This window comes from Semicossyphus pulcher, unplaced genomic scaffold (assembly GCF_022749685.1).
Source record: "Semicossyphus pulcher isolate SPU_LCO1_2020_fin unplaced genomic scaffold, fSemPul1.0.p SCAF_16, whole genome shotgun sequence".
Taxonomy (NCBI): domain Eukaryota; kingdom Metazoa; phylum Chordata; class Actinopteri; order Labriformes; family Labridae; genus Semicossyphus; species Semicossyphus pulcher.
In genome coordinates this window covers 13829197-13854316 of record NW_027211670.1, presented here as the reverse complement: position 1 = coordinate 13854316, position 25120 = coordinate 13829197, and the positions used below count along the sequence as shown (strand labels likewise).

The window sequence follows — 25120 nt, the reverse complement described above, 5'->3', positions numbered from 1 at the left end:
AGACAAAGAAAAGTGGAAAAAATCAGATGGAGGGAGTGAGGAAAAGTGGAAACACAATAGGGAGGAATGTAAAGGGAGAAGTGTTTTTCTGTGTTGAGGTCAGTGATGATTCATAGTCCATGTTTTCAAAGCCCTGGTCCCCCACGAGGCATCTCTGAGCATCAGCCAAAACCTGTACTGAACACTCGCTGGGAGACACACAGACATGGAGGGAGGGGATGAATAGAAATGCATTGATTTGAGAGGGGCGGACCAAAGAGGCGTGCTGCTTGCAGCATGTGTGCACACTGTGCTGCCTTCAGGAGCTGTCTGGTACACACAGTCGCTTCTCAATGAATCAACCAACGATGAGATTATAAATACTCCTAAATGGCCAAGAAGTTATTTATTTTATTGTTTTTCAATCATGTTGCCTTATCTTTACTGGTATGAATACAAGGTTTAGGCTTGTGTGAAGCACTCTCAGCAGTCCTACAGTAATTAGATCCAAATTTTTACTGCAGTTTAATTTTGCCAGGACAAGAAACAAAATTATTGAAATCATAGCTTACATTTTTTTTTTTTTATCATCATAAATATCATCAATATCAAAAATAAATAATCAGAAACATAAACTTAAATTATGGCAAAAGTTAAAATACACACTTTCCATAACACCTAAATTGTGACTGTCACACAGCTTTGACTTGGTGTATGGCGATCAGAACAACAGCATAAACGCGTTGAACGTGGCATGAAGTAAGTGTGTAGGCTGTCCTTTTTTTTTAATAAACCAGTTTTTAACAATGATTATTTCTGTATTTTTTTCTATTTCTGGCACAAACAGGCTTCCATATGTTGTGTTAATTGATATGCACTTTGAATTTTAAAAGAGTGTACAGTAACAATCCCCATTTCCAGCTTTTTGTTCAGTTTTCATTGCTATAAAAATAATTTACTGCTTTTAAAAATACATTTCTATAAAAGTCAAAAATGACCATTTGAGGTAACTGGATCTGTATGGGGACCACTGGGGCAAAAACTGACATACACATACAACCAGCTGCACACTATAGTTTTTAGAATATCAACCAATTGATCACAACATAGCTAATTAAAAAAAAATAATAATAATGTGTCAACTGACCTCAACCTACATATCCAATTAAACCCCCAATTACAAGACAGGACCACAAAATGACATTGTAATGTGGGACAAACCCTTTTTTAGATTGTATTTGATGTCTAAATTCCCTAAAAAATAATATTTTGCTCGGTTATAGATCCAATGTTTCCTTACACACCTTTCCTCTACCGAATTTTTCGTTTAATTTAATTCTCTCACACACAACAGCAAGCATTAGTCAGTTATTTTGACGCGTAAATCTTGGGTGTTGGCGCTAACGAGGGGTACCTGAAAGCAGCACTGAGAAAGAGAGAGAGCGCGAGAGCAAACTGACTGACTGACCGAGGGGGAAGGGGCGGCTCGCGAAACGTTAGAGCAGATACATGAAAACCTAACGTGTGCACCGTCAGCTGAAGGTGGAGGTAAACACAAAGAGAGAGAAGAAGAAGAAGAAGGAGGGAGAGAAAACACAAAGCGGGAGTTAGAGTCGTGCTGTAACAGAAGCGGTGTCTGTGGGGTTCAGAGAGGGACAGACAACAGAGAGAAACACGCACGCGGAGGCTGTGTGGGAGCCCCAACAAGGTAAGGATGCTTTCTTTTGCACGTGCACTGACCGAACTCTCTCCACTGTTTATTTAACAAAGAAAATGATACCTTCGGGGACACTGTCAGTTAATATACATTTACACAATTGTTGACTGAGCAAATGGAGAACCGCACTCCTTCTGTGCTTTAACTAAATACATTATATATTTTGAGGCTTACTATAAATGGAGGTTTGATTAAAAACATGCTAACACCTGACTGTGCTGCATGTAAATGAGGTGTGTGTCACTTCTAATTTACAGCCAACAATAATGCACGAGGTCATACATCTTCATAGGCTGTAAAGACTAATTAAAATGGCTCAAAATGACCATTCTACCTCTGATAAATCGAAAGGGGAAATGTGGTTGAGAGAGAGGTGGTTGACAGCTCTGCCCCAGGCAGGCTTTGCTGCAGGGCAGGACAGGGGGTTTCTATTTTATGACTTCTTCATTGGCTTTCAGGAGGAGCAGGAGAGATGAAATGAAGGTCATGGTTTATGCACAGAAGAAGGTTTAGTAAACAAACAATGAGGGGAATGTTTGCATAAATGGGTTCGAACAAAATCAAAGGTCAAGAGGAAGATTGGTCTAGAAACAATCCTTACTTGTAGACTATTTTGCCTTTTGGGGGGTACAATATGGTGTATTTAATGTAAATGAACCAGACAGAATGGGAGAGGTTTCAATTTAAGCCACCAGCAAATAAAAAACAACCCTCTAAAGTTTTGAACCTATTTGACTGTTTCTAAAATTCCATCTGCCAACACTAGAAGTGATTCTTCATCCTGCTGCTGTGTCTCCGAGTGGGCGTGTTGAAGGTGTTCAGAAGTGATGTTCTTCTTATAAGCCTCTTAAAAGCCGTCTGGCTGCTGACCTCATCTGCACTACATTTTTTTAAATAATTTTATTTCCTACATTTTTATCCTGGCAAAATTAAATCTGAACTAAATCTCAAGGTAGCTGCAAAAAGATTAACTTTGGCCGACAGAGTCCTCTATTAGAAAGCAGGTTTGCATAAAATAGTCCTCTGATAAGTCCTCTCTTTTTATGGAGATTACACTTCATTGACTATGAATAGGGCTAAAACAATCGGTTGATTGACCAAGATTAAAAGGCAACTATTTTGCTAATTTTGTGTCTTTTTTCATGCAAAAATGGAGGAAATAGTTGCTGGTTGATTTGCTGTTTTTCTTTATTATTTGTCATTAAATCTTAATATCTTTGTTTTGGGCTATTGGTTTTGCAAAACAAGACACCTCAACACATCCGAGGAGACAACATGACATATGGCATTACGTCAACTAAATGGATGCAGGCGTGTATACCTCTACTTTTCCACTGTGTAGAGAATAGAAAGCCCTCTAATTTTTGAAATGAGAAACACAATCTAAAGCCTTTTGTGGTTGTATTAGATTATCTTAATACCCCTCGCAAAATGTACATCAGGCAACTACGAACAGATATTGGAAGGAAATCTGTCGTATCCAGAAATGTCAGATCAGCCATGTGGGGGCAGCATAGGTAGTAGATGGCCTCTACACACACACACACACACACACACACACACACACACACACACGGAGTGGTGGGCAGATGGCATCAGCAGTGTGTCGGCGACCTCGCCCCTCTCTGTCACCCTCTCGGGACCCGTCCAACAGCAAATGAGTCTGGCAAACAGGTGGCGTTGGTGCGTGTTTGTGTGCGTTTGTGTGAGTGCAGAGGACAGTAACATAAGGTTAAGCTCTACGAACACAAATGTCAGTATAAAAAAAATCCTACGCTGACTCTAGATTGTTTTTGTGAAGATCAATGACAAAGAGACCAAAGAAACACGGACGAACAATTCCATCAGGGGAGACATTTTTCAGTTTGTTCAAGTTGACCATATATATCACATGGCGGCCATTTTCCTTTGAGATTACACTCAGGTTGGGAGGCTGAAATGCTCAACATTTTGATGGATGTTGGGCCATATTTAAACAACATATTTAATAACCACTTACTTACTTCCAGCAGCTAATGCTAGTGTTTGCATTCAGGCTCTTTCTACCTAATATTGCTGCTAGCTAGGAAGTGCATATCTATTTTTGTTACCATGTGATAGCGTAAAATGATATGATAGGAAAGGCAGAAGTTCCTAGCTAATGGTAATGCTAGCTGGCTAACGTTAATGTTAGCTCGAAGTGGTTAAATGCTGACATTAGCTGTTGTCTGACTTAAGCTAATGGGGTATCTAAAATGTTGTTTCAACTTCTAATATGGCCTGATTGGCTTTAGATTTATCTTTTTAGTTGCTGATCAAATAGAAAGTGGCTAATGCTAAAAGTGATCAGATTTTCATTCTTTATATTACACTATCAAATGGTAACATTCACATTTATTCACATTGTAACTAGTAGCAGTATTAGCTAGCAGGCGACTGAATGCTAACATTAGCATTAGCTGTCTGAAGTAAGCTAGCTGGTTGTTAAATATGTTGTTTAAACTTTAAATACGGCCCAACGCTCATCAATATTTTCACTCTTCACAACGGTACAACTTTATAGAAGCATTAGAGCTTCCCACTCTGAGCGTGATGTCAAAGGAAAATGGCCGCCGAGTGAATATGGTGAATACTAATACTAGTATTCAATATGGATACAGCCCAAAATGTGGTATCTGGTATCGACCAGTATGCAGTCAATGCATCAGTCCGATACTACAACCAATTAGCCCCCCAGAAAATCAACTGGTTTGAGGTAAATTACCAGGTTTCTTTTCTAGTATTGTAGGGCTGCTTGGTATCAGCTAGAATTCAAGTCTAGATATGTATCGGGAAGGAAAAATCAGTCAAGTGCAATAGGGACAATTACTGAGGATTTTACTGTCAGTCATAAACGTCGATGCTTCGTGATACACAGAATCAGAGGCATGAAGAAGAGATTTTGTCTCTGTGTAAGCACCAGCAGCCAAGATATACAACATTACATAATATCGTGAGATACATTACAGCACCAGTGAGCTTTCAGGAGGTATAGTAGGCTAGTAAACAAGATCAAGAGATTACCGGACACTCCGTGTGTTAAGTCTCCTTAGATAACTCCCTAAACTTCTATTTCACTTAAAGAGGCCAGGCAATTAAAAACAAACACAAAAAACTCAAGACAACTAAAAATAATGTTCAGTTTTCAATAATCAATATACAAATGATGTAAAAGGAACGCTTTAAAACTAATGAACCTGATAACCAAGTAAAGGGAAGATGGGACTCTTCAGCAAGCAATGAAAGCAAGAACCAGACTTCCTTTTAAGAGAGTAAAATTTTCAGTCTGTGAAATAATTAAAATATATTTCAGAAATGTCAGTTGCAAGTTTCCAACGCCCAGGATGTCATCCTCCTTCTTATTTAGTCAGAATAGTTCATGCGACAAAAAGTGTGCAGTCATGCTAGCAACTGTACAGAGTTTTGAGCTAATTGCTAACATTAACATGCTAACATGATGACAATGCTAACTATAAGATATGCATTGTTTACCATGTTCGCCATAACATTTTTAAAAGGTATCAAACAAGCACTTTTGGGGTATTTTTTTCACTTCCATCTGTCACTTTGTCCATAAGTGTACGTACTTCCATCCCTTTCATGTAAATATAAAATCTGGGGTACGGCTGTTAGAGGCATCTTTAAATCTTGCTCTAACATCCCATTGGACTCAAGGATGAAGTGATTTCGATTTTGGTGGTCAAAGGTCACTGTGACCTGAAGTCTGTCCCATTCTTGTTAACGTGATTATTTTTTCAACAGGAGATGATATTACATCTGGTTTATTTTTATGTTTTTTATCAGTACAAACAATATAATCCGTGAACTGTGGATACCCTCCCCTCTCTGTACCCCTTGTGTTGCTGTGGGTTTTATAGAGAGAATGAGACAGATGTTCTCTGGTGTTATTGCTTATACCATTGTTTTGTATTTAGGCTAGTCTTTCAAATATCTTCATTCTGTGGGAAACATATTGGTGAATGAAAATTCAAGTAGACTAGTTGGCAGAGGAATATAAGTACAAGATTTGAGTTTAAACAACACCCAGCTCTGTGTATTTACTGATAAACCAAAGTGTCAGGGGATCATCAGGATTATCACGATTTATTCTGACATGTGTCTGAACCAAATGTTTTGTCCATCCATACAATATTTGTACATCCCTTGAACAACAACTCTCCGATGGCTTAAACCCCCATAGGGATTCATTATTTAATGTAATGAGATGGAGAAGCTGCAAATCCTCACACTAGTATGACTAGAAAAGCAGAACTCAACATTATATAATCTTCATTTGCGGTTGAGTTCGTCTTCTTGCTAAAACATGAAACATGCTTTTCTTATCCATCCAAAAGGTAGCTATATGCTCTTTAGTACAGCCTCCGCTTCATCCGTGTTGCTATTCAGTTTCTCTCTTCTAATCTCTAACCAGTCCTTTCTAATCTGCTTCATTGTATTCATTGAAATCCTCTGTGATGCACACAGCCGCAAGCACATGCGTCTTAAATCAAGGAGAACAGTTAATACCACCATATGGCCGATGGGAACCTTGAGTATTTAGACGACAGACTCAGTGAGTGAGTGAGTGAGTGAGAGGAAAGAAAAAAAAACAGAACGATGCCGGCTTTAAGCTCTTCTCAGCCTCTTGTAATTAGAGAGAGATAGCCGGTCGGAGGGAGGAAGATACAGCGAGAAAGAAGGTCAGGAACTTGGGCCAAGTGTGCAGGGAGGAGGGCTGAATGAAAGGAGGGAAAACGCAGAGGAGGAGCGAGAGGATTTACCCCAGAAGCTTTGTAAGCTTTGCTTTCCTCAATGGAGTGGGATTGAGAGATGAAAGGAGAAAACAAACCAACAGAAGGAGAAAACAAACTCGATGTTTATGCTAAGCAGGAAAATGCAGCTTTTTTTTAGTTTTAGTTTAGTTTGAAGCCAAACTTTTTGAGGGCAGTTTTTCATTACTGAGGCAGTGAGAAGGAAATTCAGAAGCAGGAGCTGAAGAATAAATGGCTAACTTTCCAGGCTAGCATATTCCTTCATATTATGCCCTTTTTTAGGCTGATTACATCGTCTTACATAATAATGTTCTCTCAGCCTTATTGACCATTAACTTGTGAAAATTATCTTTGACTATTTTTAGTCAATAGCTCAGACTTTTTTTTAAATCTGTTTGCTAGCTGCCATCCTACTTTAAAATTGATATTTAAATCATATCACAACTTTATACACTTAAAATGTGATTACAAGTTTATTAATATCACTCTTTTAAATTCCAGTACAAGCTGAGAAAGGAGTCACAGCTGCTCTGCTTAGCTAGTTAGCATTAGCAGCAGTTGGGGCTTCTTCTCTTCAAAAACAAAAAAATTAACCAAGTGACAAACATAATTATGTGGAATAACTAACAAGCATGTTAGCTAATTACAATGGATATTTTTTTAAACACATGATAGCTGTTGAAATGAAATCCATAGTAAAAGTTGTTTTAGTTTTAGGTAAGGCTAGCTGAGGCTTTCGAACAAGCTAGCTTAACAGGTTTCTTTTGCTTTAGCTGTCTAGTTGGCTGTTTCTCTGTGGGGCAGGGAATTAATGAATGGCATTTGATATAGAATAACTCTTGTCTTATCCTTTAAAGTCATTGCATGTACGAAATCAAATATGATTTCATTCAAATAATGTTTTTTGTTAGCTGCAGTCTCAAAAAAAGGTTTTCACCCACTCCCAATATGTTTTGGATATCCTGCTACACATCTGGGCTCCCTTTCCTGCTGACATTGAAGCAGATACATAAACCACAATTAATAAATATTCCAGCCTTGGCTCATTTAGCTGAAGTGGCACGCCTGTCAAAGTGTCTGTGTTTCTCAACTGATAATTTGCACAATAGATATTTAAAGAGCCATTTTGTCAATGCCCCGCTGGGTGAGTGAATGAAGGGACGTGCTAATGGTGGTGCGGCATTAGACTGAATCAGTTTGGGGGTTTTATTATTGATGCTTCATTTAAAGTCAGTGATGTGGCGACGTCATGTTCCAGCAGTGATAGCATGAACATAAACACTGAGGAATGCTTATCTGTCACCATGTTGGCTTAAAAAACACAATACACAAAAATAATTATGAGCTATTATTAATTAGCTTGCTTGTAAATAGTTAATGAGGAGATTGATACCACTCTCATGAATGTGTAGTGAGTATAAAGCAGGAGATGGTGGGCTTAGCTTAGCATAAAGACAGGAAAGAAGTTCATTAGTAACTTAGGCACCTCTGAAGCTAGCTATGATCCAGGCTATGTCTTGGCCGGGCGAAGTAACTTCCTGGAGACCGCTAAACCAGGCAACCACCTTCAAAGGAAACCATAAAACAAAACAGTGTCCTTTTACTCTCTGGTCTTTGTATAAGTAAAAATTATAACGTGTTCATTAGTGAGATTTACAGGTGCGGGCTTTCAGTAATTACCCTAAGCTAAGCTGAATTAAGCTAACTGTCTTCTGGCTCTAGCTTCATATCTGACCTTAAATTTCCTGTACATTATTGAGAGTGATATTGTTCTTATTATCTAACTCAAATAAGTGAAATGTCAAGCAATTCTTGTTAAGCAACAGAATATGATGCTAAACACAGAGATAGCTAAATGATGGTCTGATTAGGAATGAAGTGTTTCTTATGGTTCCTGTGCTGCTAATGGAAAACAGCAGCAACATGGCACAGACAGACGGTCAATTATAACATGTAGAAGCTCTTTTCAGAGCAGATTAAAAAGCGTTTTTTCCCTTCACCACTCAGCAGTGGAGGCACATTTGAATGAATTACATTTTAAACATGGCTCCATCCTGGGCTTTATGAGCGCTTGTCAACAGCTAACCGAAGGTCTGTTTGTGCTCTGGCTGTTTATTGTAATTGCCTCTTTGGCACAGCGCCAACCTGCTTTCAATCTTGTTTTTTTCTTTCTGAAGTTTCCTTGGCAGCTGGTGTGTTTTCAGCAGCTCACCAGACGCTACTGTGACCTTGAAGTGACAGAACATGACAAAGAATTAATGTGAGACAATTGTACATTTCTGTTTTTTATACAGTTGTCGTACATTTTACATAAAGTGACAAAAAAGCAAGACAGCAGGTGGTGATTGATGAGAAATTCCCCTGTGTTGTTTTGTAGCTATGACTGATTTGTGTAAATATAATCAACAGTAACACAGAAAATGTCTGAGGCTGATAGATGTCTCCATTCATCTGTCTTAACAAATAAATCTAACCAAGGTCTTGACAGCTTCTTACATTGCCAACATGCTAATCAGCTATTTCTGGCTCTTGATTATTGACTGAGCAAGTGTTTGTAGTAATTACAGTCATGTCTAACAATGAGACAAGAAAATCTGCAGCATTGTTTTTGCCATTTCAATATCAAAGAAAATGTTTTCATCTGGAGTGAAAATTTCAGACTTTACTTTTGGTTTGTCCGCTTTACTGCGATTTCCAATGAGCCATGTTTTTAAAAAAAAACAGAAATGTATTATTTTCCAATAATTTAGTTACTTTTCCAGCTCTGAAAAACTGATGGATAGAGATTTGTGTTGTGTCATGGCTCGTTGTTAAGATTACATTAAAGTGCATCTAAACACGTTGTTATATTTGGTTAATAGAGATTCTTAAAGTGAAAATCAAGTGTTTAACCTTGTAAACATCTCCATGTGGTGTTCTTCATGTGCTGAAAGACATATCAGGGACATCATCAGCAGTCATCTCCATGGCTGGGCCTGTCTGCTTTTAAACTGCAGTGTACCAAGGACAGGCTGAACAAGACGTTTTCAGATTGGGAGGTGTGAGACGTCACAAACCTAAGGAGCCAATCCCGTTAATGGACGGGGTGACGCTATGCATATCATTATGTGTAACCTATGGCAACCACTTTGGCGATGCGTGAGCCAGCTGTAACCGTCATTGTAATTTTTGCAAACTCACTACTGACTGCTAACGTTAACGTTACTTCTACTGATTACTACATTCCAAGCTAGCTAAGTGGACAGTTTGCATAGTGGGCGGGGACTCTGCAGATTGGGGAATTTTTAATGAGGGAGAAGGAGGAGATGCTTTGGGAGGATTTTTACAAGGTAATTAAACGTATTTTGCAGAAAAAACATATCAAACCAGTTTATTATGTCAAGCAGAGCATTTTATATATGTCTTAAAACATGACTGGAGCCGGTCGTTAAAGTTGCAGCAAGTGGCTGCAATGCATTCTGGGCCACTGTAGATGAAAAACATTCAATTTCTATTAACTAAAATATAAAATTTGGCGCTATTTTTTTTTAAGATGAGCAGGAAATGTCTCGACATGGACTCCTTACTTTTCAGAATAACGGGCAAACATCACTAAAAAGGAAATGTACCATAAGAATACAAGCTACACTGACAACAGGTTGTTCTGTTTTACCTGTGGTTGTTTAGGGCGGATTATAGTTGGATTGGATTTAACAGTGGATTGTCCTTAATGAGGTTGTGCTCTGTGTATCTGGATTGAGTTAATGCCATTTTGCTGGTTGGGGATGATATGATGAGAAAACTGCTCTCATGCAGCAACTAGGTTTTGATGCGTCACTACCAGCTGCAAAGCCCTTGAGCCTGCAAACAGTACAGGGTTATGTGTAGGTCTCTGAAGTCTGAGCATGTTTAAAAATGTACTGCTAGAATATACTGCTGCTTCACGTGATATTGCAGGGATGGAGAATGTGTGTCATTAAAGATCAGGCTGTGATGAAACTAAAGCAGTACTGTGTTTCGACGCTGCCAGAGGAGGAGGAAAATGTACCTCATCCTTAAAACATAATGATGCTTAACACCGTCATGAGTCAATATAAATCAAGGACAATGTTATGCAAGATTTTTCATTTGGTCAGAGGCTGGGCAAGACTCACTGAATGTTAAACCTCAGACAAGTTCAGCATTTACTGTGTAGTCAGGCTTTAATTAAAGCTTTTGGTAAGAAGGGCGACCACTAGGGCTTCAACTGATTATCATTTTCATTAGTGATTAAGTTTATTGGCCTATAAAATGTATGATATACAAGATTTAGTTTAGCATGTGTGGGTTCCCTCCGGGTACTCCAGCTTCCTCCCACCGTCCAAAGACATGCTCGTTAGGTTAGTTTGTTACTCTGTATTGCCTGTAAGATTGTGAGCATGCATGGCTGTCTGTCTCAGCCCTGTGATTGACCGGTGACCAGTCCAGGGTGTACCCCACCTCTCGCCCAATGACAGCTGGAATAGGCTCCAGCCCCTCCACGACCCTGAACAGGATAAGCGGTATAGATGATGGATGGAAGTTACAATAACAATAATAAAGAATGCATTATTCCTCAAGTGTTTAAGTTCAAATCAGAGTGTTTGATAAGATGACTCTAAAATACCAAACTAAATATACTGTAAATGCTTCTCTATATAAACATACTGTATGCTTCAGCGCTGTTGTTTTTGCACATTTATGCACACTGGTGGGAGTGGTATACACGTCTCTCATGTGATCCATACAGTTTATTCCAATCATTTCAGATGAGAGAAGACCAGATGATAAATTGGCAACAAGTTCCCTAATTGATTTTTTGGACAAAAACCTCTGGTTAACATTTCTTTATAACCACATTAGTCACCACTGATAGCTAATGAGCAGCTTGGTAAGAAATCTGTTGTTTGGAGATGTGATTGGAAATCTGAGTAAAATAGAATAATAAATACAATCTTACATTAATGCCAGATTAAGTTCCCAATCAGAGTGTGTTTTGCGGGCTGTAAAACGCGAGGCCCGCCGCACTGCCTTTTTTGTTGAAGCCTACGGTTAAAGAAAAGATCAGCTCACTGCGCCTTTTTTTTCAACTGTTGTTATGGCAACCACCGAATCATTAGCTGTCATTAACATAACCATTATATTGTAAAGTGACAGAAGGCCCACCTCTCCATTCATCTGATTAGACAATGAGAAAAAACACCAGTGACGTCAGGCGCTTTTCTGCGTTGAGTTCAAGTTTTGTCAACTCAAGGCGCACAGAGCGGAAAAAGCAACGCGGGGCGCTCGGCAACTCAAAAGCAGCGCGCAATAAGCGTCCCTCTCATTGAAAACAATAACAAAAGAGCCGCCCCCAGCAGCTAAAACGCAGACCCTAAAAATCGGACCCTAAAGCGACATGCTTCACTGTACCAAGCAAGTGAAGTGATTAATGCGACACAAGCCAAAAACCATTCGATTAATTGAATCTCAGACACTTGAAATGTAAATACAAGGAGAGTCATTGGAGCAGTGGGATCGTCATGGTGACAAACAAGGCGAAGAATCCTATTGGCTGAGAGTTATCGGTGCAATCTGACCAGTATGACAGTTTGAAATGAAATAAGAGCTTAATGCTTCAGTAATGAGAGAAACTATTGATTAAATTTAAGGAATAGCACAGTAATAAGTTGATTCATCCCTGTCGAAGCTTTTCCGGTCCTATTAAGTGACATTTTAAATGAGGAATTATGTGCTCACTGTGCTCTATTCACATTACAAGAGGGCAGATTTTTGCTTTTAAAGTCGGAGTTTGCCCAAAATCTGTGATGATATTTGTGCGATTTTAGATGAATCCATTTCAAACTAAGAACTTCTGGGGAAATAAAATCCAAGTATGAAGGAAAGCCCCAAATTCTGAGACATCTGTGAGAATGCAGCTTTAAGAGTGTTTTGTGTTTTTTTTTTTACTTCCAGCTGCGTCTGTGATTTTTCACCTCGGCCACAAGAGAGGAACAGAAGGACTCCAGTGGAGGGAACTCAGCGGCTCTGTGTCCCCTCCCTCCCTGTTCTCCCCCTCTCTGCACCCTCCTGCCTCCGCTGAATGATTGAAGCCATGCCCATCGTGTCAGCTAGCACAGGTACAGCCAAACATACACTCCAGCTGCTTGTTCATCCTCTCTGGGGCTTTATGTGCGCTTATGAATAATGCAAGTGCTGTAACAAAATGATTTCTGTAAGGTTAGGACACGTTACACGACAAAGGGTGTAGTTCCAGACTTTACGCAGAAGCTTGGGATGCGTGCGGATGTTGCTGCAAACTGACATCAAACAACCTTCGATTAATGACAGTCGGTTGAATTAGACCTGGGTTGGACTGAAGCTAGTTACAAGGTCAGAAAGGCTGAAATATGGTGAATAAACTAAACGATATAGTGTTTACTGTAAGGAGGAAATCATCATGCAGAAAAAAAGCTCTAAAATGATTCTGTTACTGTAATGATGAGTCATTTAACCAGACAAAAGCTTCTATTTTAAGTGGCTTTATTTATCTTCTGTTATTGTTCATAATCAAAAAAGGGCTATTGACTGAGTGATTATTACATAACTCCTGTGTTTTGATGATTCATAGGGCTGCATGAGACTCTGGCCCTGCTCACCTCTCAGCTCCACCCCGACGCAAACCACAAAGAGGACCTGGTCTTCCTCAAAGATGTGTTCAGCGAGAAAAGCCTCGGTTACCTCATGAAGGTACAGCACATACGTCTGTGCTGAAGCAAACTCTTGTAATTTTCAGATATGTCTTAAATATCAACAGAAAATGTACATGAATGCAACACTATTAACAGGCTGCTCTAACAGAACTTAAAGGGGGGGTATTATGCTAATTTCAAGCTTCATATTTCACTCTGCGATACCTGTGGAGTAGCTTAGCATCATTTACAGTTAAAAAAATGTTTACTCACACTGGTGCTCTGTGCAGGCCCTCATACAACCTCTGCCCAAAACGACTCAGTCAGCTCTGTCCCTTTAAGAAACCCCGCCCCTACAAGCCCACTTTCTTCTGATTGGCCAGCTCTCCGAAGCCTGCTGAGACGACACAAAGTGCTCCATTACAAATTACTCCAACATACTTTGACCTACAGATTTGAAACTTCACCCACGTTTAGTCTGGACATCCAACATTGTAACATTATATTTATGTCTTTAAATGTGAAACAGCATAATATCTCCACTTTAAATACAGTTTAATGTGTTTGCTCTCTAGATATATAATAGTAGAAAATCTGATTTTTGTTTAACCTGAATTTAAACATTTAAAAAATCTCCTGTCCACCAAATTCCCTTAAAAAAAGTCACAATTTCTGTCTGTCTTTGTTGAACACTGCAGATCCATGACAAACTGAGGCAGTATGAGAAACACAGCCCGACTCCTGTCCTACACAGCGCCTCCTGCCTGGCAGAGGATGTAGGTGCAATCTTTCTTCATCACTGAAAGCTGAAAATTAAATATTATTATAATTACATGCCATATAAGTTAATATAATCCAGCGAAATTTGACTTTCTGATTCAAACTTTCAGCTTGCAGAGGAGCTTCAGAACGGAGTGCTCGAGGACGACGAGAGGGAACTACTCCTCCTGCTGAGCACTCCTCACCTCAAGGTACACACTCATCAAACCCTCACATATGCTTTTTGTGTCTTTTGTTTTGAAAGTGTCTCCTTCCTTTCGTCATCCTCACTCTCCTCCTGAAGTTTGATCTCTTTAATGTCGCTGCGTGTCATCGCTTTCCCCCTGAGCTGCTCTGATTTTCCTCTAAGTTGATCATCTATTACATAAGACCAGCGTCAGAGCGGCGTGTACCACTTCCCCCCGTCCCCTAGACGCAGACGAGGCTGCCTAATTACTCTTATCAAGTGATTAGGTTCAATTTATTGGCTTTCTTGGGAGGAGGAGGTGATGGCTGTGAAACTGGGACACTCATTTTCAAAAGCAGCCAAGGAGTTGGAGAAATGATTCCTCCTGATTTACCATGTCCTCAAATTTATGTTTTCTACACAAACTTGTTCTTCGGGCTGTTATCTTACTTTTCCGTGCATGTCTGTGTATCTTTTTTTGTAGGCGGTGCTGTCAGCCCACGACACGGTGGCCCAGAAGAACTTCGACCCCGTGCTGCCGCCGCTGCCGGAGGATCTGGACGATGACGTGGAGGAAGAGTCGGTTAAGATTGTGCGCCTGGTGAAGAACAAGGAGCCACTGGTGGGTTCTGCCTCACACCTGAGGATATAACAAAACAAGAGCCCCCCCCCCTTTCCTCAACAGCTTTTCTTGTGCTCTCAAGTGAGGATTTAAAAGTCCATTTACTTTAATGCAGCAGCTTTGAGGCTTTAGGAAGCTCCAGAGGGAGAAAGTGTCTCTGAGTGATGCTTTAAAAATTCAAGCAAAGCACAAATAATAGATTTGGTGTTAACTCGTCAGACACACCTGCTGAAGTGACACCAGTTTTGAATAAACAAGCGCACATTCAACAGCTTAATGTCTGCTGACAGACTGACACTGACTCGGGGGGGAGTTCCCTTTAAGTCGATGCACTCGGTACAACACATATAGTAAGGGCATGATATCCCATACTATATGAGCTGTACTTAGTTCCTCTCCTTCAGGGAACAGAAGTTATAGTCATAACATTTCGTTCACTTCCAGTCGATCCACTCAGTATAACGCATCCAGTATGGGATATCACGCCCTTGCTATATGTGTTGTACCTCGTTCCTCTTCTTCAGGGAACAGAAGTTATAGTCATAACATTTCGATTCAACTTCCTGTTTTCCTTGTGACTTTCTTTCACAGCCTCTTACACAAAATATGTTTTGTCTATATAATATGCTTCTTCTAATCTGTTGCTAAGACTTGGAGGAGAAGGTCACATCCACAATAACGTCTGTATGCTAAAGCTGAAGCCACAATCACTTCGTGGCTCAGGTCAGCGTAAGACAATCTTAACAAACTAGATGTAGCAGCACGTCTAAATCGTCCAGATCATGATTAACACATTACGTTACATATAATCTGTGTCAAGGCACATTTTGTTACCTTTGGAGAGAGCCACGCTAGCTTTTTCGCAGTTTCTATTTATTATGCTAAGCTAAGCTAACTGTATCCTTAATTTATGCTATCCTAGTAGCTTCATATTTACCATACAGACATGAAGTGGCACCAAACTTCTCCTGTAGAAAGTGAAAATTACACTGAGTATAGACCAGAGCTTTTCCCATGATATACTTAAGGCAGAGCAAAAAAAACATTTGACTACATGCTTTGTCGCATTTCAAGAGCATGAAGCCGCAGGAACTTGGAAGATTGAGCTGTAGCATCTTTTTTTTCCGTGAAGCCAGCTAAGCTGAAGGACAAAAAAAAACGATGATCCAACATCAAAATTTCCAGTCACACAAAGTTTGGGCATTTCCTCTTATCCATCTTTCCAGAAAAAGCCACAAACCTGCGCATGATGAGCAGCTTTAACAATCTATCAGAGATTTGTAACCGCTCAGTGAACTGCAGATTAGATATGTATTTGTAAATCTGACCTATAGTTGCCTCTTCCAGGGAGCGACTATACGCAGAGACGAGGCGACAGGAGCTGTTATCGTGGCCCGAATCATGAGGGGAGGAGCAGCTGACCGCAGTGGTGAGATTTAAACAGTGTTTACTTAATATATAACGTTATGCGAATGTGTTTTGTCGTCTCTGTTCCTCTTTGAACTTCTTACCCAACAGGAATTTCTTTTCTCTCCTGGTATACGGGCAGAGAAGTGAGGGGATTACATTGTGTAACCCCGTGAACTGTCAGATAAAATCCTTGAGATTAGTGCCACGAGATTGCATATTTTGAGATTACAAACAAGGGATGCTCCTGCCTGTTGCCATAGAGATGTTATCAACTTCACCTCAAAGGATAATCGTCTCTTTTTGTATTCATTTTTGAGCCCCGTTCTGTGTAAAACTACTCCCCGTGGTTGTACACATGCTGGGATTTTCCTCTGCGTTATTGTGTTTGGTTTTTAGGCTTGTTTGTGTTTCCAGGTCTGGTGCATGTGGGGGATGAACTGCGAGAGGTCAATGGAAACCTGATAACCCACAAACGGCCGGAGGAAATCAGTCAGATTCTGGTAAAGAAAACAAGCGTTACCACATAGCATCGTGCTAGTTCAGGTACTGTTTTGTTTAATCCTGGTTAGTGTTGAGGATGAGTGGGTGACTCTTTGGCTCTGATGTGTTTGACCAGTCCCAGTCACAGGGCTCCATCACACTGAAAATTATTCCAGCTGTTGCAGAAGAAGACCGTCTGAAGGAGAGCAGGGTGAGGACATTTACCTAAATATACAACCAGTTTGCTTCTGAAAGAAAGCTGGAAGTTTGTGGATGTATTTAATTAATATTTTGATCAAGGGATGTGTACTTAAACCAGTTAACCGTTAAGAATTTTAACCGGTTCATACTAAACGGTTAAATAACATTTTGTCATTTTTTAATATACATATATATTTGGGAAACACACTATTTGTTGTCGTTAGCTGAGCTGAGCCTGAGAGAAAAGCAAAGTGAAACGAGCAGTTGAACAGTTTAAAAAAACTGAAACAATAAAGCTTTGTTGCATCTCTCTGCTCCTGCGACTTCACGGTGGGTCTCACAGTCAACAGAGTGCGCACCAGAGTAACCCCACAGCATATAACCTTTATAACCTTTATTTATAGAGCACTTTTCAAAATCGAAGTTACAAAGTGTTTTACAGAGGCAGCAAAGCAAAACAAACAGGTCATGAAGTAAAACAGACAGGTCATAAAATCAAAGGCAGATATTAAAATAAGAATTCATTTAACATATATATAAAATTAATTTAAAAGAACTCCAATGACATAAATTCCCCCAAATGAATGCAAAAAAATTAAATTCAAGTAAAATCCGGAAAAGCTCGCCGATAAAAGCATGTCTTAAGAAGGGACTTTAAAGAGATCACTGATTCAGCTGACCTGACCTCCTCGGGCAGGTCGTTCCAGAGCTTCGGAGCCCTCACAGCAAAAGCTCTGTCCCCCGTAGTCTTCAGTCTGGCATTCGGTACACACAGAAGACCTCTGCCTGAGGATCTCAGCGTACGTGTCGGCTTGTACAGTTTTAAAAGGTCTGAGATAAAGCTGGGAGAACGGCCATGGAGACACTTAAAAGTAATCAGTAAAATCTTAAAATCATTCTAAAGCATGTCCACATGCTGCTATTTCTTAACTAAAACCAGCAGACAAACCGTCTCCTACATTATAAGGACTGGTTAATCGGTTATTAACCGTTAAGAGTGTTGGTTAGCCGGTCAAAAAAACAAACAAACGCACATCCCTATTTTGATCATCAAAATTTAATCTTTGTTCTGTTGTTGGTTCTTTTCAATGAAGTGCACGAACTCTCTAAACAATATGACACATTTTGTTAGTATGACGTTGACGTTGGGACGTTTCCGAAAGATTTGAACCTCCCTTATTGTATTCAACCATCCGAGCAGCACTTCCAAAGCATACTGGCTGCTTCAAGTCACTTATTTTCTTTATTCAAGATCAAAACGATGTTAATTCAACACATCAGTGTTTAATGAGGGTTGCTGTGGTCATGATAACTGGGAGGATTGACTGTTTTGGAGAGCGGTGCTAATAGTTTATTTCTGTATTTCGAGTGAGACATCTATTCCTAATTATTCCTTTCCTTTCTTTCATTACTAACAGAATATTTCTGCTTCCTAAAGGTCTACCTCCGAGCTCTGTTTGACTACACGCCCTACGAGGACAAGGCCACGCCGTGCCAGGAGGCGGGACTTCCTTTTAAGAGGGGGGACATTCTTCAGGTTGTTAGCCAGGAGGACAACACCTGGTGGCAGGCCAAGAGGGTGGGAGACTGTAACCTCCGCGCTGCCCTCATCCCGTCTGTACAGTTCCAGGAGAGGTAGTCACGATCACATCTAAAGGATTTAAAAATGTCTCTCTGGGTTCAGTGTAAAAAATCTCTCCTGCGATGCTTTTTTTTCTCCGCAGGCGCCTGAGATACAGGATGAAAGTGGCTTCTCTTCCTGCTCCCATTTCCCCCAAAGCTCCAACATGTAAGCCTATTCCTCCTCTGCAATGAAACATGGTCTCCAGTAACCTACAGAATGAGCATAAAAGCTTAGATCTGTTGTTCTGGCTAAATCCAATCAGGCCAAGAAGACGCAGATAGGGAGATTACGAAGAATGAACAGAGGGCCTGAGGTTAATCTCTATAAATAATACATAATCCATCAATTCATTTTCTAACCCAGTTTAGAAGTGAAACAAAGTGGTTTCACAAACAATGAATGGAGGTTAAGTTTTGCTTGTATCCTATATTTGCGTTAAAGCCAATGAATTTGAGAAGGTGTACTTTGCAGTCATGTACCCTAGAGGCAGATTAATGGTTGTTGTAATATATTTTCACTGTCTATAGTGATGCCTTGTGTTGTTCCTTGCATTGCTAACCTAACCAGATGATCGTGCTGAGAGAGGTACGTGGACAAACCCTCATGTTAGAAAACCACCCCTGCATTGTTTACTTGTTATCATGGGTAGAATTTCGACGTGAAATTCTGTCAGCATCCCGCCTAAAACTCAAATTATGATGCAATTATTCCTTCACAATGTACCCATTTCACACCTTTATACCCCCGACATCGCCCTCCCCTCCCTGCTCTTACCCTGTTTTCTCTTCCTGCATGTCACCCTACAGAAGACTGTGACAGTGAGGGTGCTCTGAATGGAAAGGAAGTAGGTGAGAGGCCCGATCAATGATTTCTACTTCTCACTGCAGCATCATATCTGTGTGCTAACCATCTCTTCTTTTATGAAGTCACTTTTGAGGTGTAGCCGTGGTTGGAGTGCTTTTGGTTTTGATTGGTTAGGACAGGTGTGAGCTTAAAATCTGCATTTGAACTCAATGCCAAATTAAGCTAAAACTATTCACTGAAAATATGAGCCTTTTTCCCCCCACACCTGCCCTGATCCGCTGGTGTCTTCACAGCTCAGCCAGCAGCCTCACCAGCTCGTGCTTTAAGCTTCTCGACTGCTATTACTGGCTCAGTGTTTGTTGTGTCTGTTGTGACCCTGACCTCATTATAAGCTTCATTTCTTTATTAGTTCAGCATGAAAAATAGATGAGGCAAGTAATTAACATTAGACTGACTCGTTACTAAGTGAGCAGCATACACAGATACAACACCGATATGTAAGAGCAACATGGCTTTAGGGATGGTCATTTCAGCCTTGTTGATGGTCGATACTGAAATATCCCCTCAACTTCTTCATCATCCATCAAAGACATTCATGGTGCCCAGAGGATGAATCCTATTGACTTTGGTGACCCCCTGACCTTTAATTAGGCACCATCACAAAGCTCCAAAGTTAATAATAATCTCGAAGATTTTCATGTAAATTATTAAGTCACTATCTATCGCCGAATGAGGTCACACAATGGTGATTGAGCCTATGGCCCACTGATGAAAGCCTTTGCATTTGCAGTATTATGGACCGGGTGTCTGTGGCGACTTTGGCTGAAAAAATCACAAGCGGCGCCGAGGTTACGGCTCATTCACACTGGAAGCATGGCGTGTGCGTGACGGCTGCGGGACGCGTTCATTTTCATTTTAAATGCATTAAACAGATGAGAGTCTTCACTCAGTCGGCGTGGCACACGCGCGTCTCTGCTCATACGGTTCTTTTCGCTGTGTGTTAATTGAGGTCCCGTTTCTAATGTAAATACATTTTCTGTTAAGACCAACCCCTGAAACTACCCCTGGACATGGCAAACAAGCCAGGTCAGAGTGACTAATATAGATTTTTATCAGCCTTTTTATTATTTACATTTGCACAGAAGCCTCTTTATTCGTTCCTGTATATAATAAATGTAAATGACATTTATAAAGCGAACATATTCAAATTGTTTACGGCCTTTATTAAGGTAAAACTCATGTAGAAAGACAGGGCTGGCAGGATCAGCCCAGCTGAAGCCGCAGCCGACACGCAGCCTACGTGAAGACCTTGACGGTGCGAGCCGGAGCGGTCACGCACACACAACGCTTCCAGTGTGTATTAGCCGTTGTGACGCACACAAACTGAGATCTTCGAGATTATAACTTCAAGCTTATTTCAAGAAATATCTTAAAATCCTCTTAATGGACTGGCGCCAATTTTTTTTTTTACATGTATGTTTACCGCTTGAAAAATTCTACTGATTTTGGCAGATCTTCTGACTCTTCTTCTGGCCGAACCATAAAGTCACAAATGTAGTGTTTAGTGAAATGTCTCGACAACTATTGGATGGATTTTGACCAAACTTGGGGCACGCCTTCATGTTCCCATCAGGATGAATTGTCATTTCTTTAGCGATCTCTTTACTTTGTCTTTAGCGCCATCATTAGCACAAAGTGTTATACATGTTAGCATGCTAAAACACTAAGGGAAGAAGAGGGACCTGCTCAGGAAGGCTTGGTAAATATCAGTATGTTAACATTAGTGTTGAGCGTGCCAATGTTAGCATTTAGCCACTATGCAGCCATTATTACTTTCTTGTTTGCTTTTTCAGCATTTTTACAACTTAAATTAATTATTAGATTAATCATTACTTCATAGGCAGCATCAACAGGGAACTAAAGCAGGTATCTGCACAGTGAAACGATTTTAACTGACCTGTTTGATTGAACATGATGTGGAAAACGACACTGTATTTTCAGTAATGGTGTCAGGACTGATAAGTAGCAGTGTGTTTCTTGCACCTTCTTCATGCCCTCGCTTGTGTAAGCTCAGCACTTCCTGTGTGTGGAGTTAATTGCTTTCTTGTGCAGTGAGCTACAGCCACCGAGCTTCTCACAGCGTCTTTGTGGCTTCTCATGGCAGCTCTTTAATCTTAATGTGCTTTATGCTACATGCTAAAGGTGCTCTGTTTGTGTTTGGCGAGGAGGTAGCGAGCATGCATGGCTTCTTCCAGGCTTTCACGCTGTTGATGAGATATAAGCTGGTTGAATTACTGGTCTAATACGAGCTGTAGTTTCTCCCAAGAGTAAGGCAGCCCCCTCTGCCTTCTGTGGCCAAGCTTTCTCATGGGATTTTTACTCAGGTACTCTTACTGATTTCTAACGGTGTTGTCTGTGTTGTGTGGATTTGAATTTTACTCAGGGAAAGTGAGATCTGGATGAGGCTTTGACAGGGTTTTAGTGCACAGTTCTGTGTTAAACTTACTTTTGCGTGTCTTCGATCACAGCTGGTCTGCGCAGAAGTTTCCGAGGGAGGAAAGATCGCCAGGGTTCACCGGGAGAGCCTCAAACTCCGGACGCCAATCACACAGAGTTCCTGATTTATGAGGAAGTGACACATTATCTGCCCCGCACTGGAGAGAGGCCTCGTCTCATAGTGCTGATAGGTAGGTGATATTAAAGAAAGTAAAGTGTGAAGTCTTTCAGCAGCAGACATTCTTCTCAGCTCTTGTATAACTGTCTATTTAAGTTTTAGTTCTCTTATGATTCACTCACAGGTTCCCTGGGAGCTCGGCTCACTGAGCTCAAACAGAAGGTGATCGCTGAAAGTCCTCGACGTTACGGTTTGGCGGTGCCTCGTAAGTCTCTTTCTCTTTTTGTTCCCTGTGATAAGATGATGTGGTTTTCACCTGAGTACTGGCTAACAATATACCATTGATATAATGAACTCATTCATTTAAAGTAACCTAGTATTGCAGATATTTTCATTTATTGTATGCAAAGCTACACCAAAGCTAATAAGGTATACTTAATAATATGGTACAGTGTATAGCTTACAAATAAGTGTGCAAAGCTCAAACCTAAGTGGTGAATAAGTGGTGAATAAGTGATGATAAAGTGATGATTTTCTGCATGAATTAATAAAGGATGTACCTGACTCACTGTTAAAAAAAGTCACTATGAGTTTCATGATAAATAATACCTCTCTGTTACTTCAATCATGGATTTATATGCTATCAAATTAGCTGGAAACACAGAACACATATTAAAGGAGCAGTTCGCTCCTGGAAAAAGCCACTGTCAGTCAAAGCTGGTGTTCTCTGTAATCGATAGAAGCAATAATATTTGAAATTGGCGCCATAGCTGTGGAGAAAGTTGTACAAACAGCTCGTGGTTTTGCCCATTCTACATTCCTACAACACCCAGCGTGCATTGCGCCTCTCCCTCTGAAAGGAACGGCCCAGCGAGAGACGCTGGAGTGACATACAACCGTTTTCCAGTCAAGGACATTGGTCGCTGCAGGCAGATCAGAATTCGAAATACGACTATATATGTACCGGTGGATCGTCATCTTCATGTCTGCAGTCTACATTTCAAACCTGACGATGACATTGGAGGCGGGCCCTTTAAGTTTGATTAAAGCTTAATGTCTCAATGAGACTGTCCTCCTGTTTTAAACCCTCTTAATATAAAGTGTTGCCCCTAAAAACAAACAAATGCTCACTAATGATTTTTTCCTGCCTTCTGTTTTTAAACATGCGGCCTGAAGACACGACTCGAGCCAGGAAGAGTCATGAGAGAGAAGGAGTGGAGTACCACTTCATTTCTAAAGCTGCTTTTGAGGCTGACATCCAAAACGGCAAGTGAGTACTGAACACCGATTACAATATGTTGTAAGCAGCAGTAAGTTATTTTTTAATGAAGGAAATGGGTTCAGTAGCTTCCAGAATGTTTACTACCTGTTCTTACCGGGCTGCTCATCCAGTGCATATCCTCTGTCCTTCATTTGTCTGAATAATTCATGATGGTGCTCTCTGCAGATTTATTGAATATGGGGAGTATAAAGATAATCTGTACGGCACCCTTTTGGAGGCCATTCACAGAATTCTGGATCAACACAAGGTCTGCCTGGTGGATGTGCAACCAGAGGTTCGTATCTCAAATTGCATGCATGCTTGCAAGTATTTGTACTTTTCATTCGACCCCTGTGGAAGGACTTGTCCTGGAGACGCGGCCAGGAGCGTGTAGGAACAGGGATTTGATTCCTCCCCTCTCTGTATAGCTCTGTGCCAACATAAAATCAGTGATCAGGATTTTCTGAAAATACTGTCTTCATTTTTCACGACTAGTTTATTGAAACTATTATAAATAGAGCTGCAACAATAAGCCTTTTTTAATTCAGCTTGTGTTCTGTCAGCAGGATGTAGATTAGTAAAAAGTTCAAACGAAGCTTTGTCAGGTCAAGAGAAGAAAACTACTTTTAAAATGCTCGTTTGTTGAACGGAGGTTGGATCGATCATTTCTGATGCGTTCAAGGAAGTCTGGAAATCTAAACGCTGAACGGCTTTCGCGACACAATGTCAAGGGAATTTGTCTCAAGTTGATGGAGAACAGATTGTTAGCTGAACATGCTGATGTCTGTTTATAGAGATTAATAAGAAGGTAAAATGGAGCCGGGATGTCATTACGGTGCATTGCGTTCCACCGTACATTTCTATGTATAATCTGTAAATAGAGATTAGGTTGAGGGTATTCAATGTTTATGTATTGACATTAAATTGTCCTTTTTACGAGGTATAAAGGGAGTTTATACGAAGAATATTGTGATTGAAAACTGGCCATTTTTGGAGACAAAAACTCAGAAGCTTAACATACATGTTGTTCCAGCTGCCTGATGAAATGTCTTTTACCCCACATTCAGGCGCTGAAGACTCTCCTCACCGCTGAGTTCAAACCATTTGTCATCTTTGTCCGGCCTCGCATCTACGACAATAAAAGGAAACTGCTTGGCTCCTCTTCCTCACTCAGCTCAGGGATCACGGTGAGTTACATGAAAACACTCCCACACTGAAGCTTGAATGTCTAAATGCAGCCTGCACTAATTACAGTCATTTAAAGCATGTAATACTGTTCGTTTTCCCCACCTCTGCGCTCGCTCTGAATCCTCCTCATGCTGACCAGGAGGACGACCTTCAGGACATGAAAATGTCAGCCGAACGCATGGACGAGTGCTACGGCCATTTGGTGGACTACGTCTTGGTGAAGGAGGACCCGGTCAGTGCCTTAGCTGAGCTCCAGATCGTGCTGGAGAGGGTGCAGACGGAGCCTCAGTGGGTGCCTGTTTCCTGGGTGAGGAGCTAGCCTGCTGAACTGAGCTCAAGTTGGATCAGCAGGCCACGGCATATGGAGAACAAAACTGAGGGTGTTGGGGTGATCCAGTGTTTACTGCCATATTAGCACAAAACAGGTTTGTGATAGTCGGCTGAGTGAAGTCAGTATCCGCAGTGGCTGAAAGCTGCTTATCCATCAGTCTGAACATCAAGCAAGCCTGTGTGTGTGTGATTCTTCACCGTATAACGTCTATCTGTAAGTGTGCAACGGCAGTGTAACAGCTCTGACAGGCAGGTAGTACATGCATGTAGGACATCGTTCCTAAAACAAGCCGTAGTCAGGGCTCAGTATGATCAGTTATGTGAGACGTCTACTGTAATAGCAGCTATAATGTGAAGTGCCATATCAAGCATTTACAGAAGATAATTGTAACGTGAATGAATAAACGTCATGCAGGAGACTGTACTTCTGTCACTGTTACGTCAAAGTCTGAAATGTGTCGGAAATAAAACTCAGAAGCCATCGAG

At 40.7% G+C, this 25120-nt stretch overlaps 1 protein-coding gene across 2 annotated transcripts; it reads left to right on the top strand.

Annotated features, from left to right (window-relative positions):
* Positions 1-1420: 1420 nt before the first annotated feature.
* On the top strand, positions 1421-25111 carry LOC138593192 (MAGUK p55 subfamily member 3-like). 2 transcript variants are annotated; one of them, XM_069664090.1, is made up of 20 exons: positions 1421-1687; positions 12439-12602; positions 13094-13212; positions 13853-13930; positions 14045-14125; positions 14585-14722; positions 16070-16151; positions 16547-16632; positions 16749-16823; positions 18252-18448; positions 18538-18602; positions 19005-19022; positions 19244-19285; positions 21557-21625; positions 21770-21928; positions 22040-22120; positions 23032-23125; positions 23303-23411; positions 24184-24303; positions 24444-25111. In XM_069664090.1, the coding sequence occupies exons 2-20, from the start codon at positions 12566-12568 to the stop codon at positions 24621-24623; spliced, it is 1830 nt and encodes a 609-aa protein (XP_069520191.1). In that variant the 5' UTR covers positions 1421-1687; positions 12439-12565; the 3' UTR covers positions 24624-25111. The 2 variants fall into 2 exon arrangements, with proteins under 2 accessions (XP_069520191.1, XP_069520192.1); XM_069664091.1 differs by lacking the exon at positions 21557-21625.
* Positions 25112-25120: the final 9 nt, after the last annotated feature.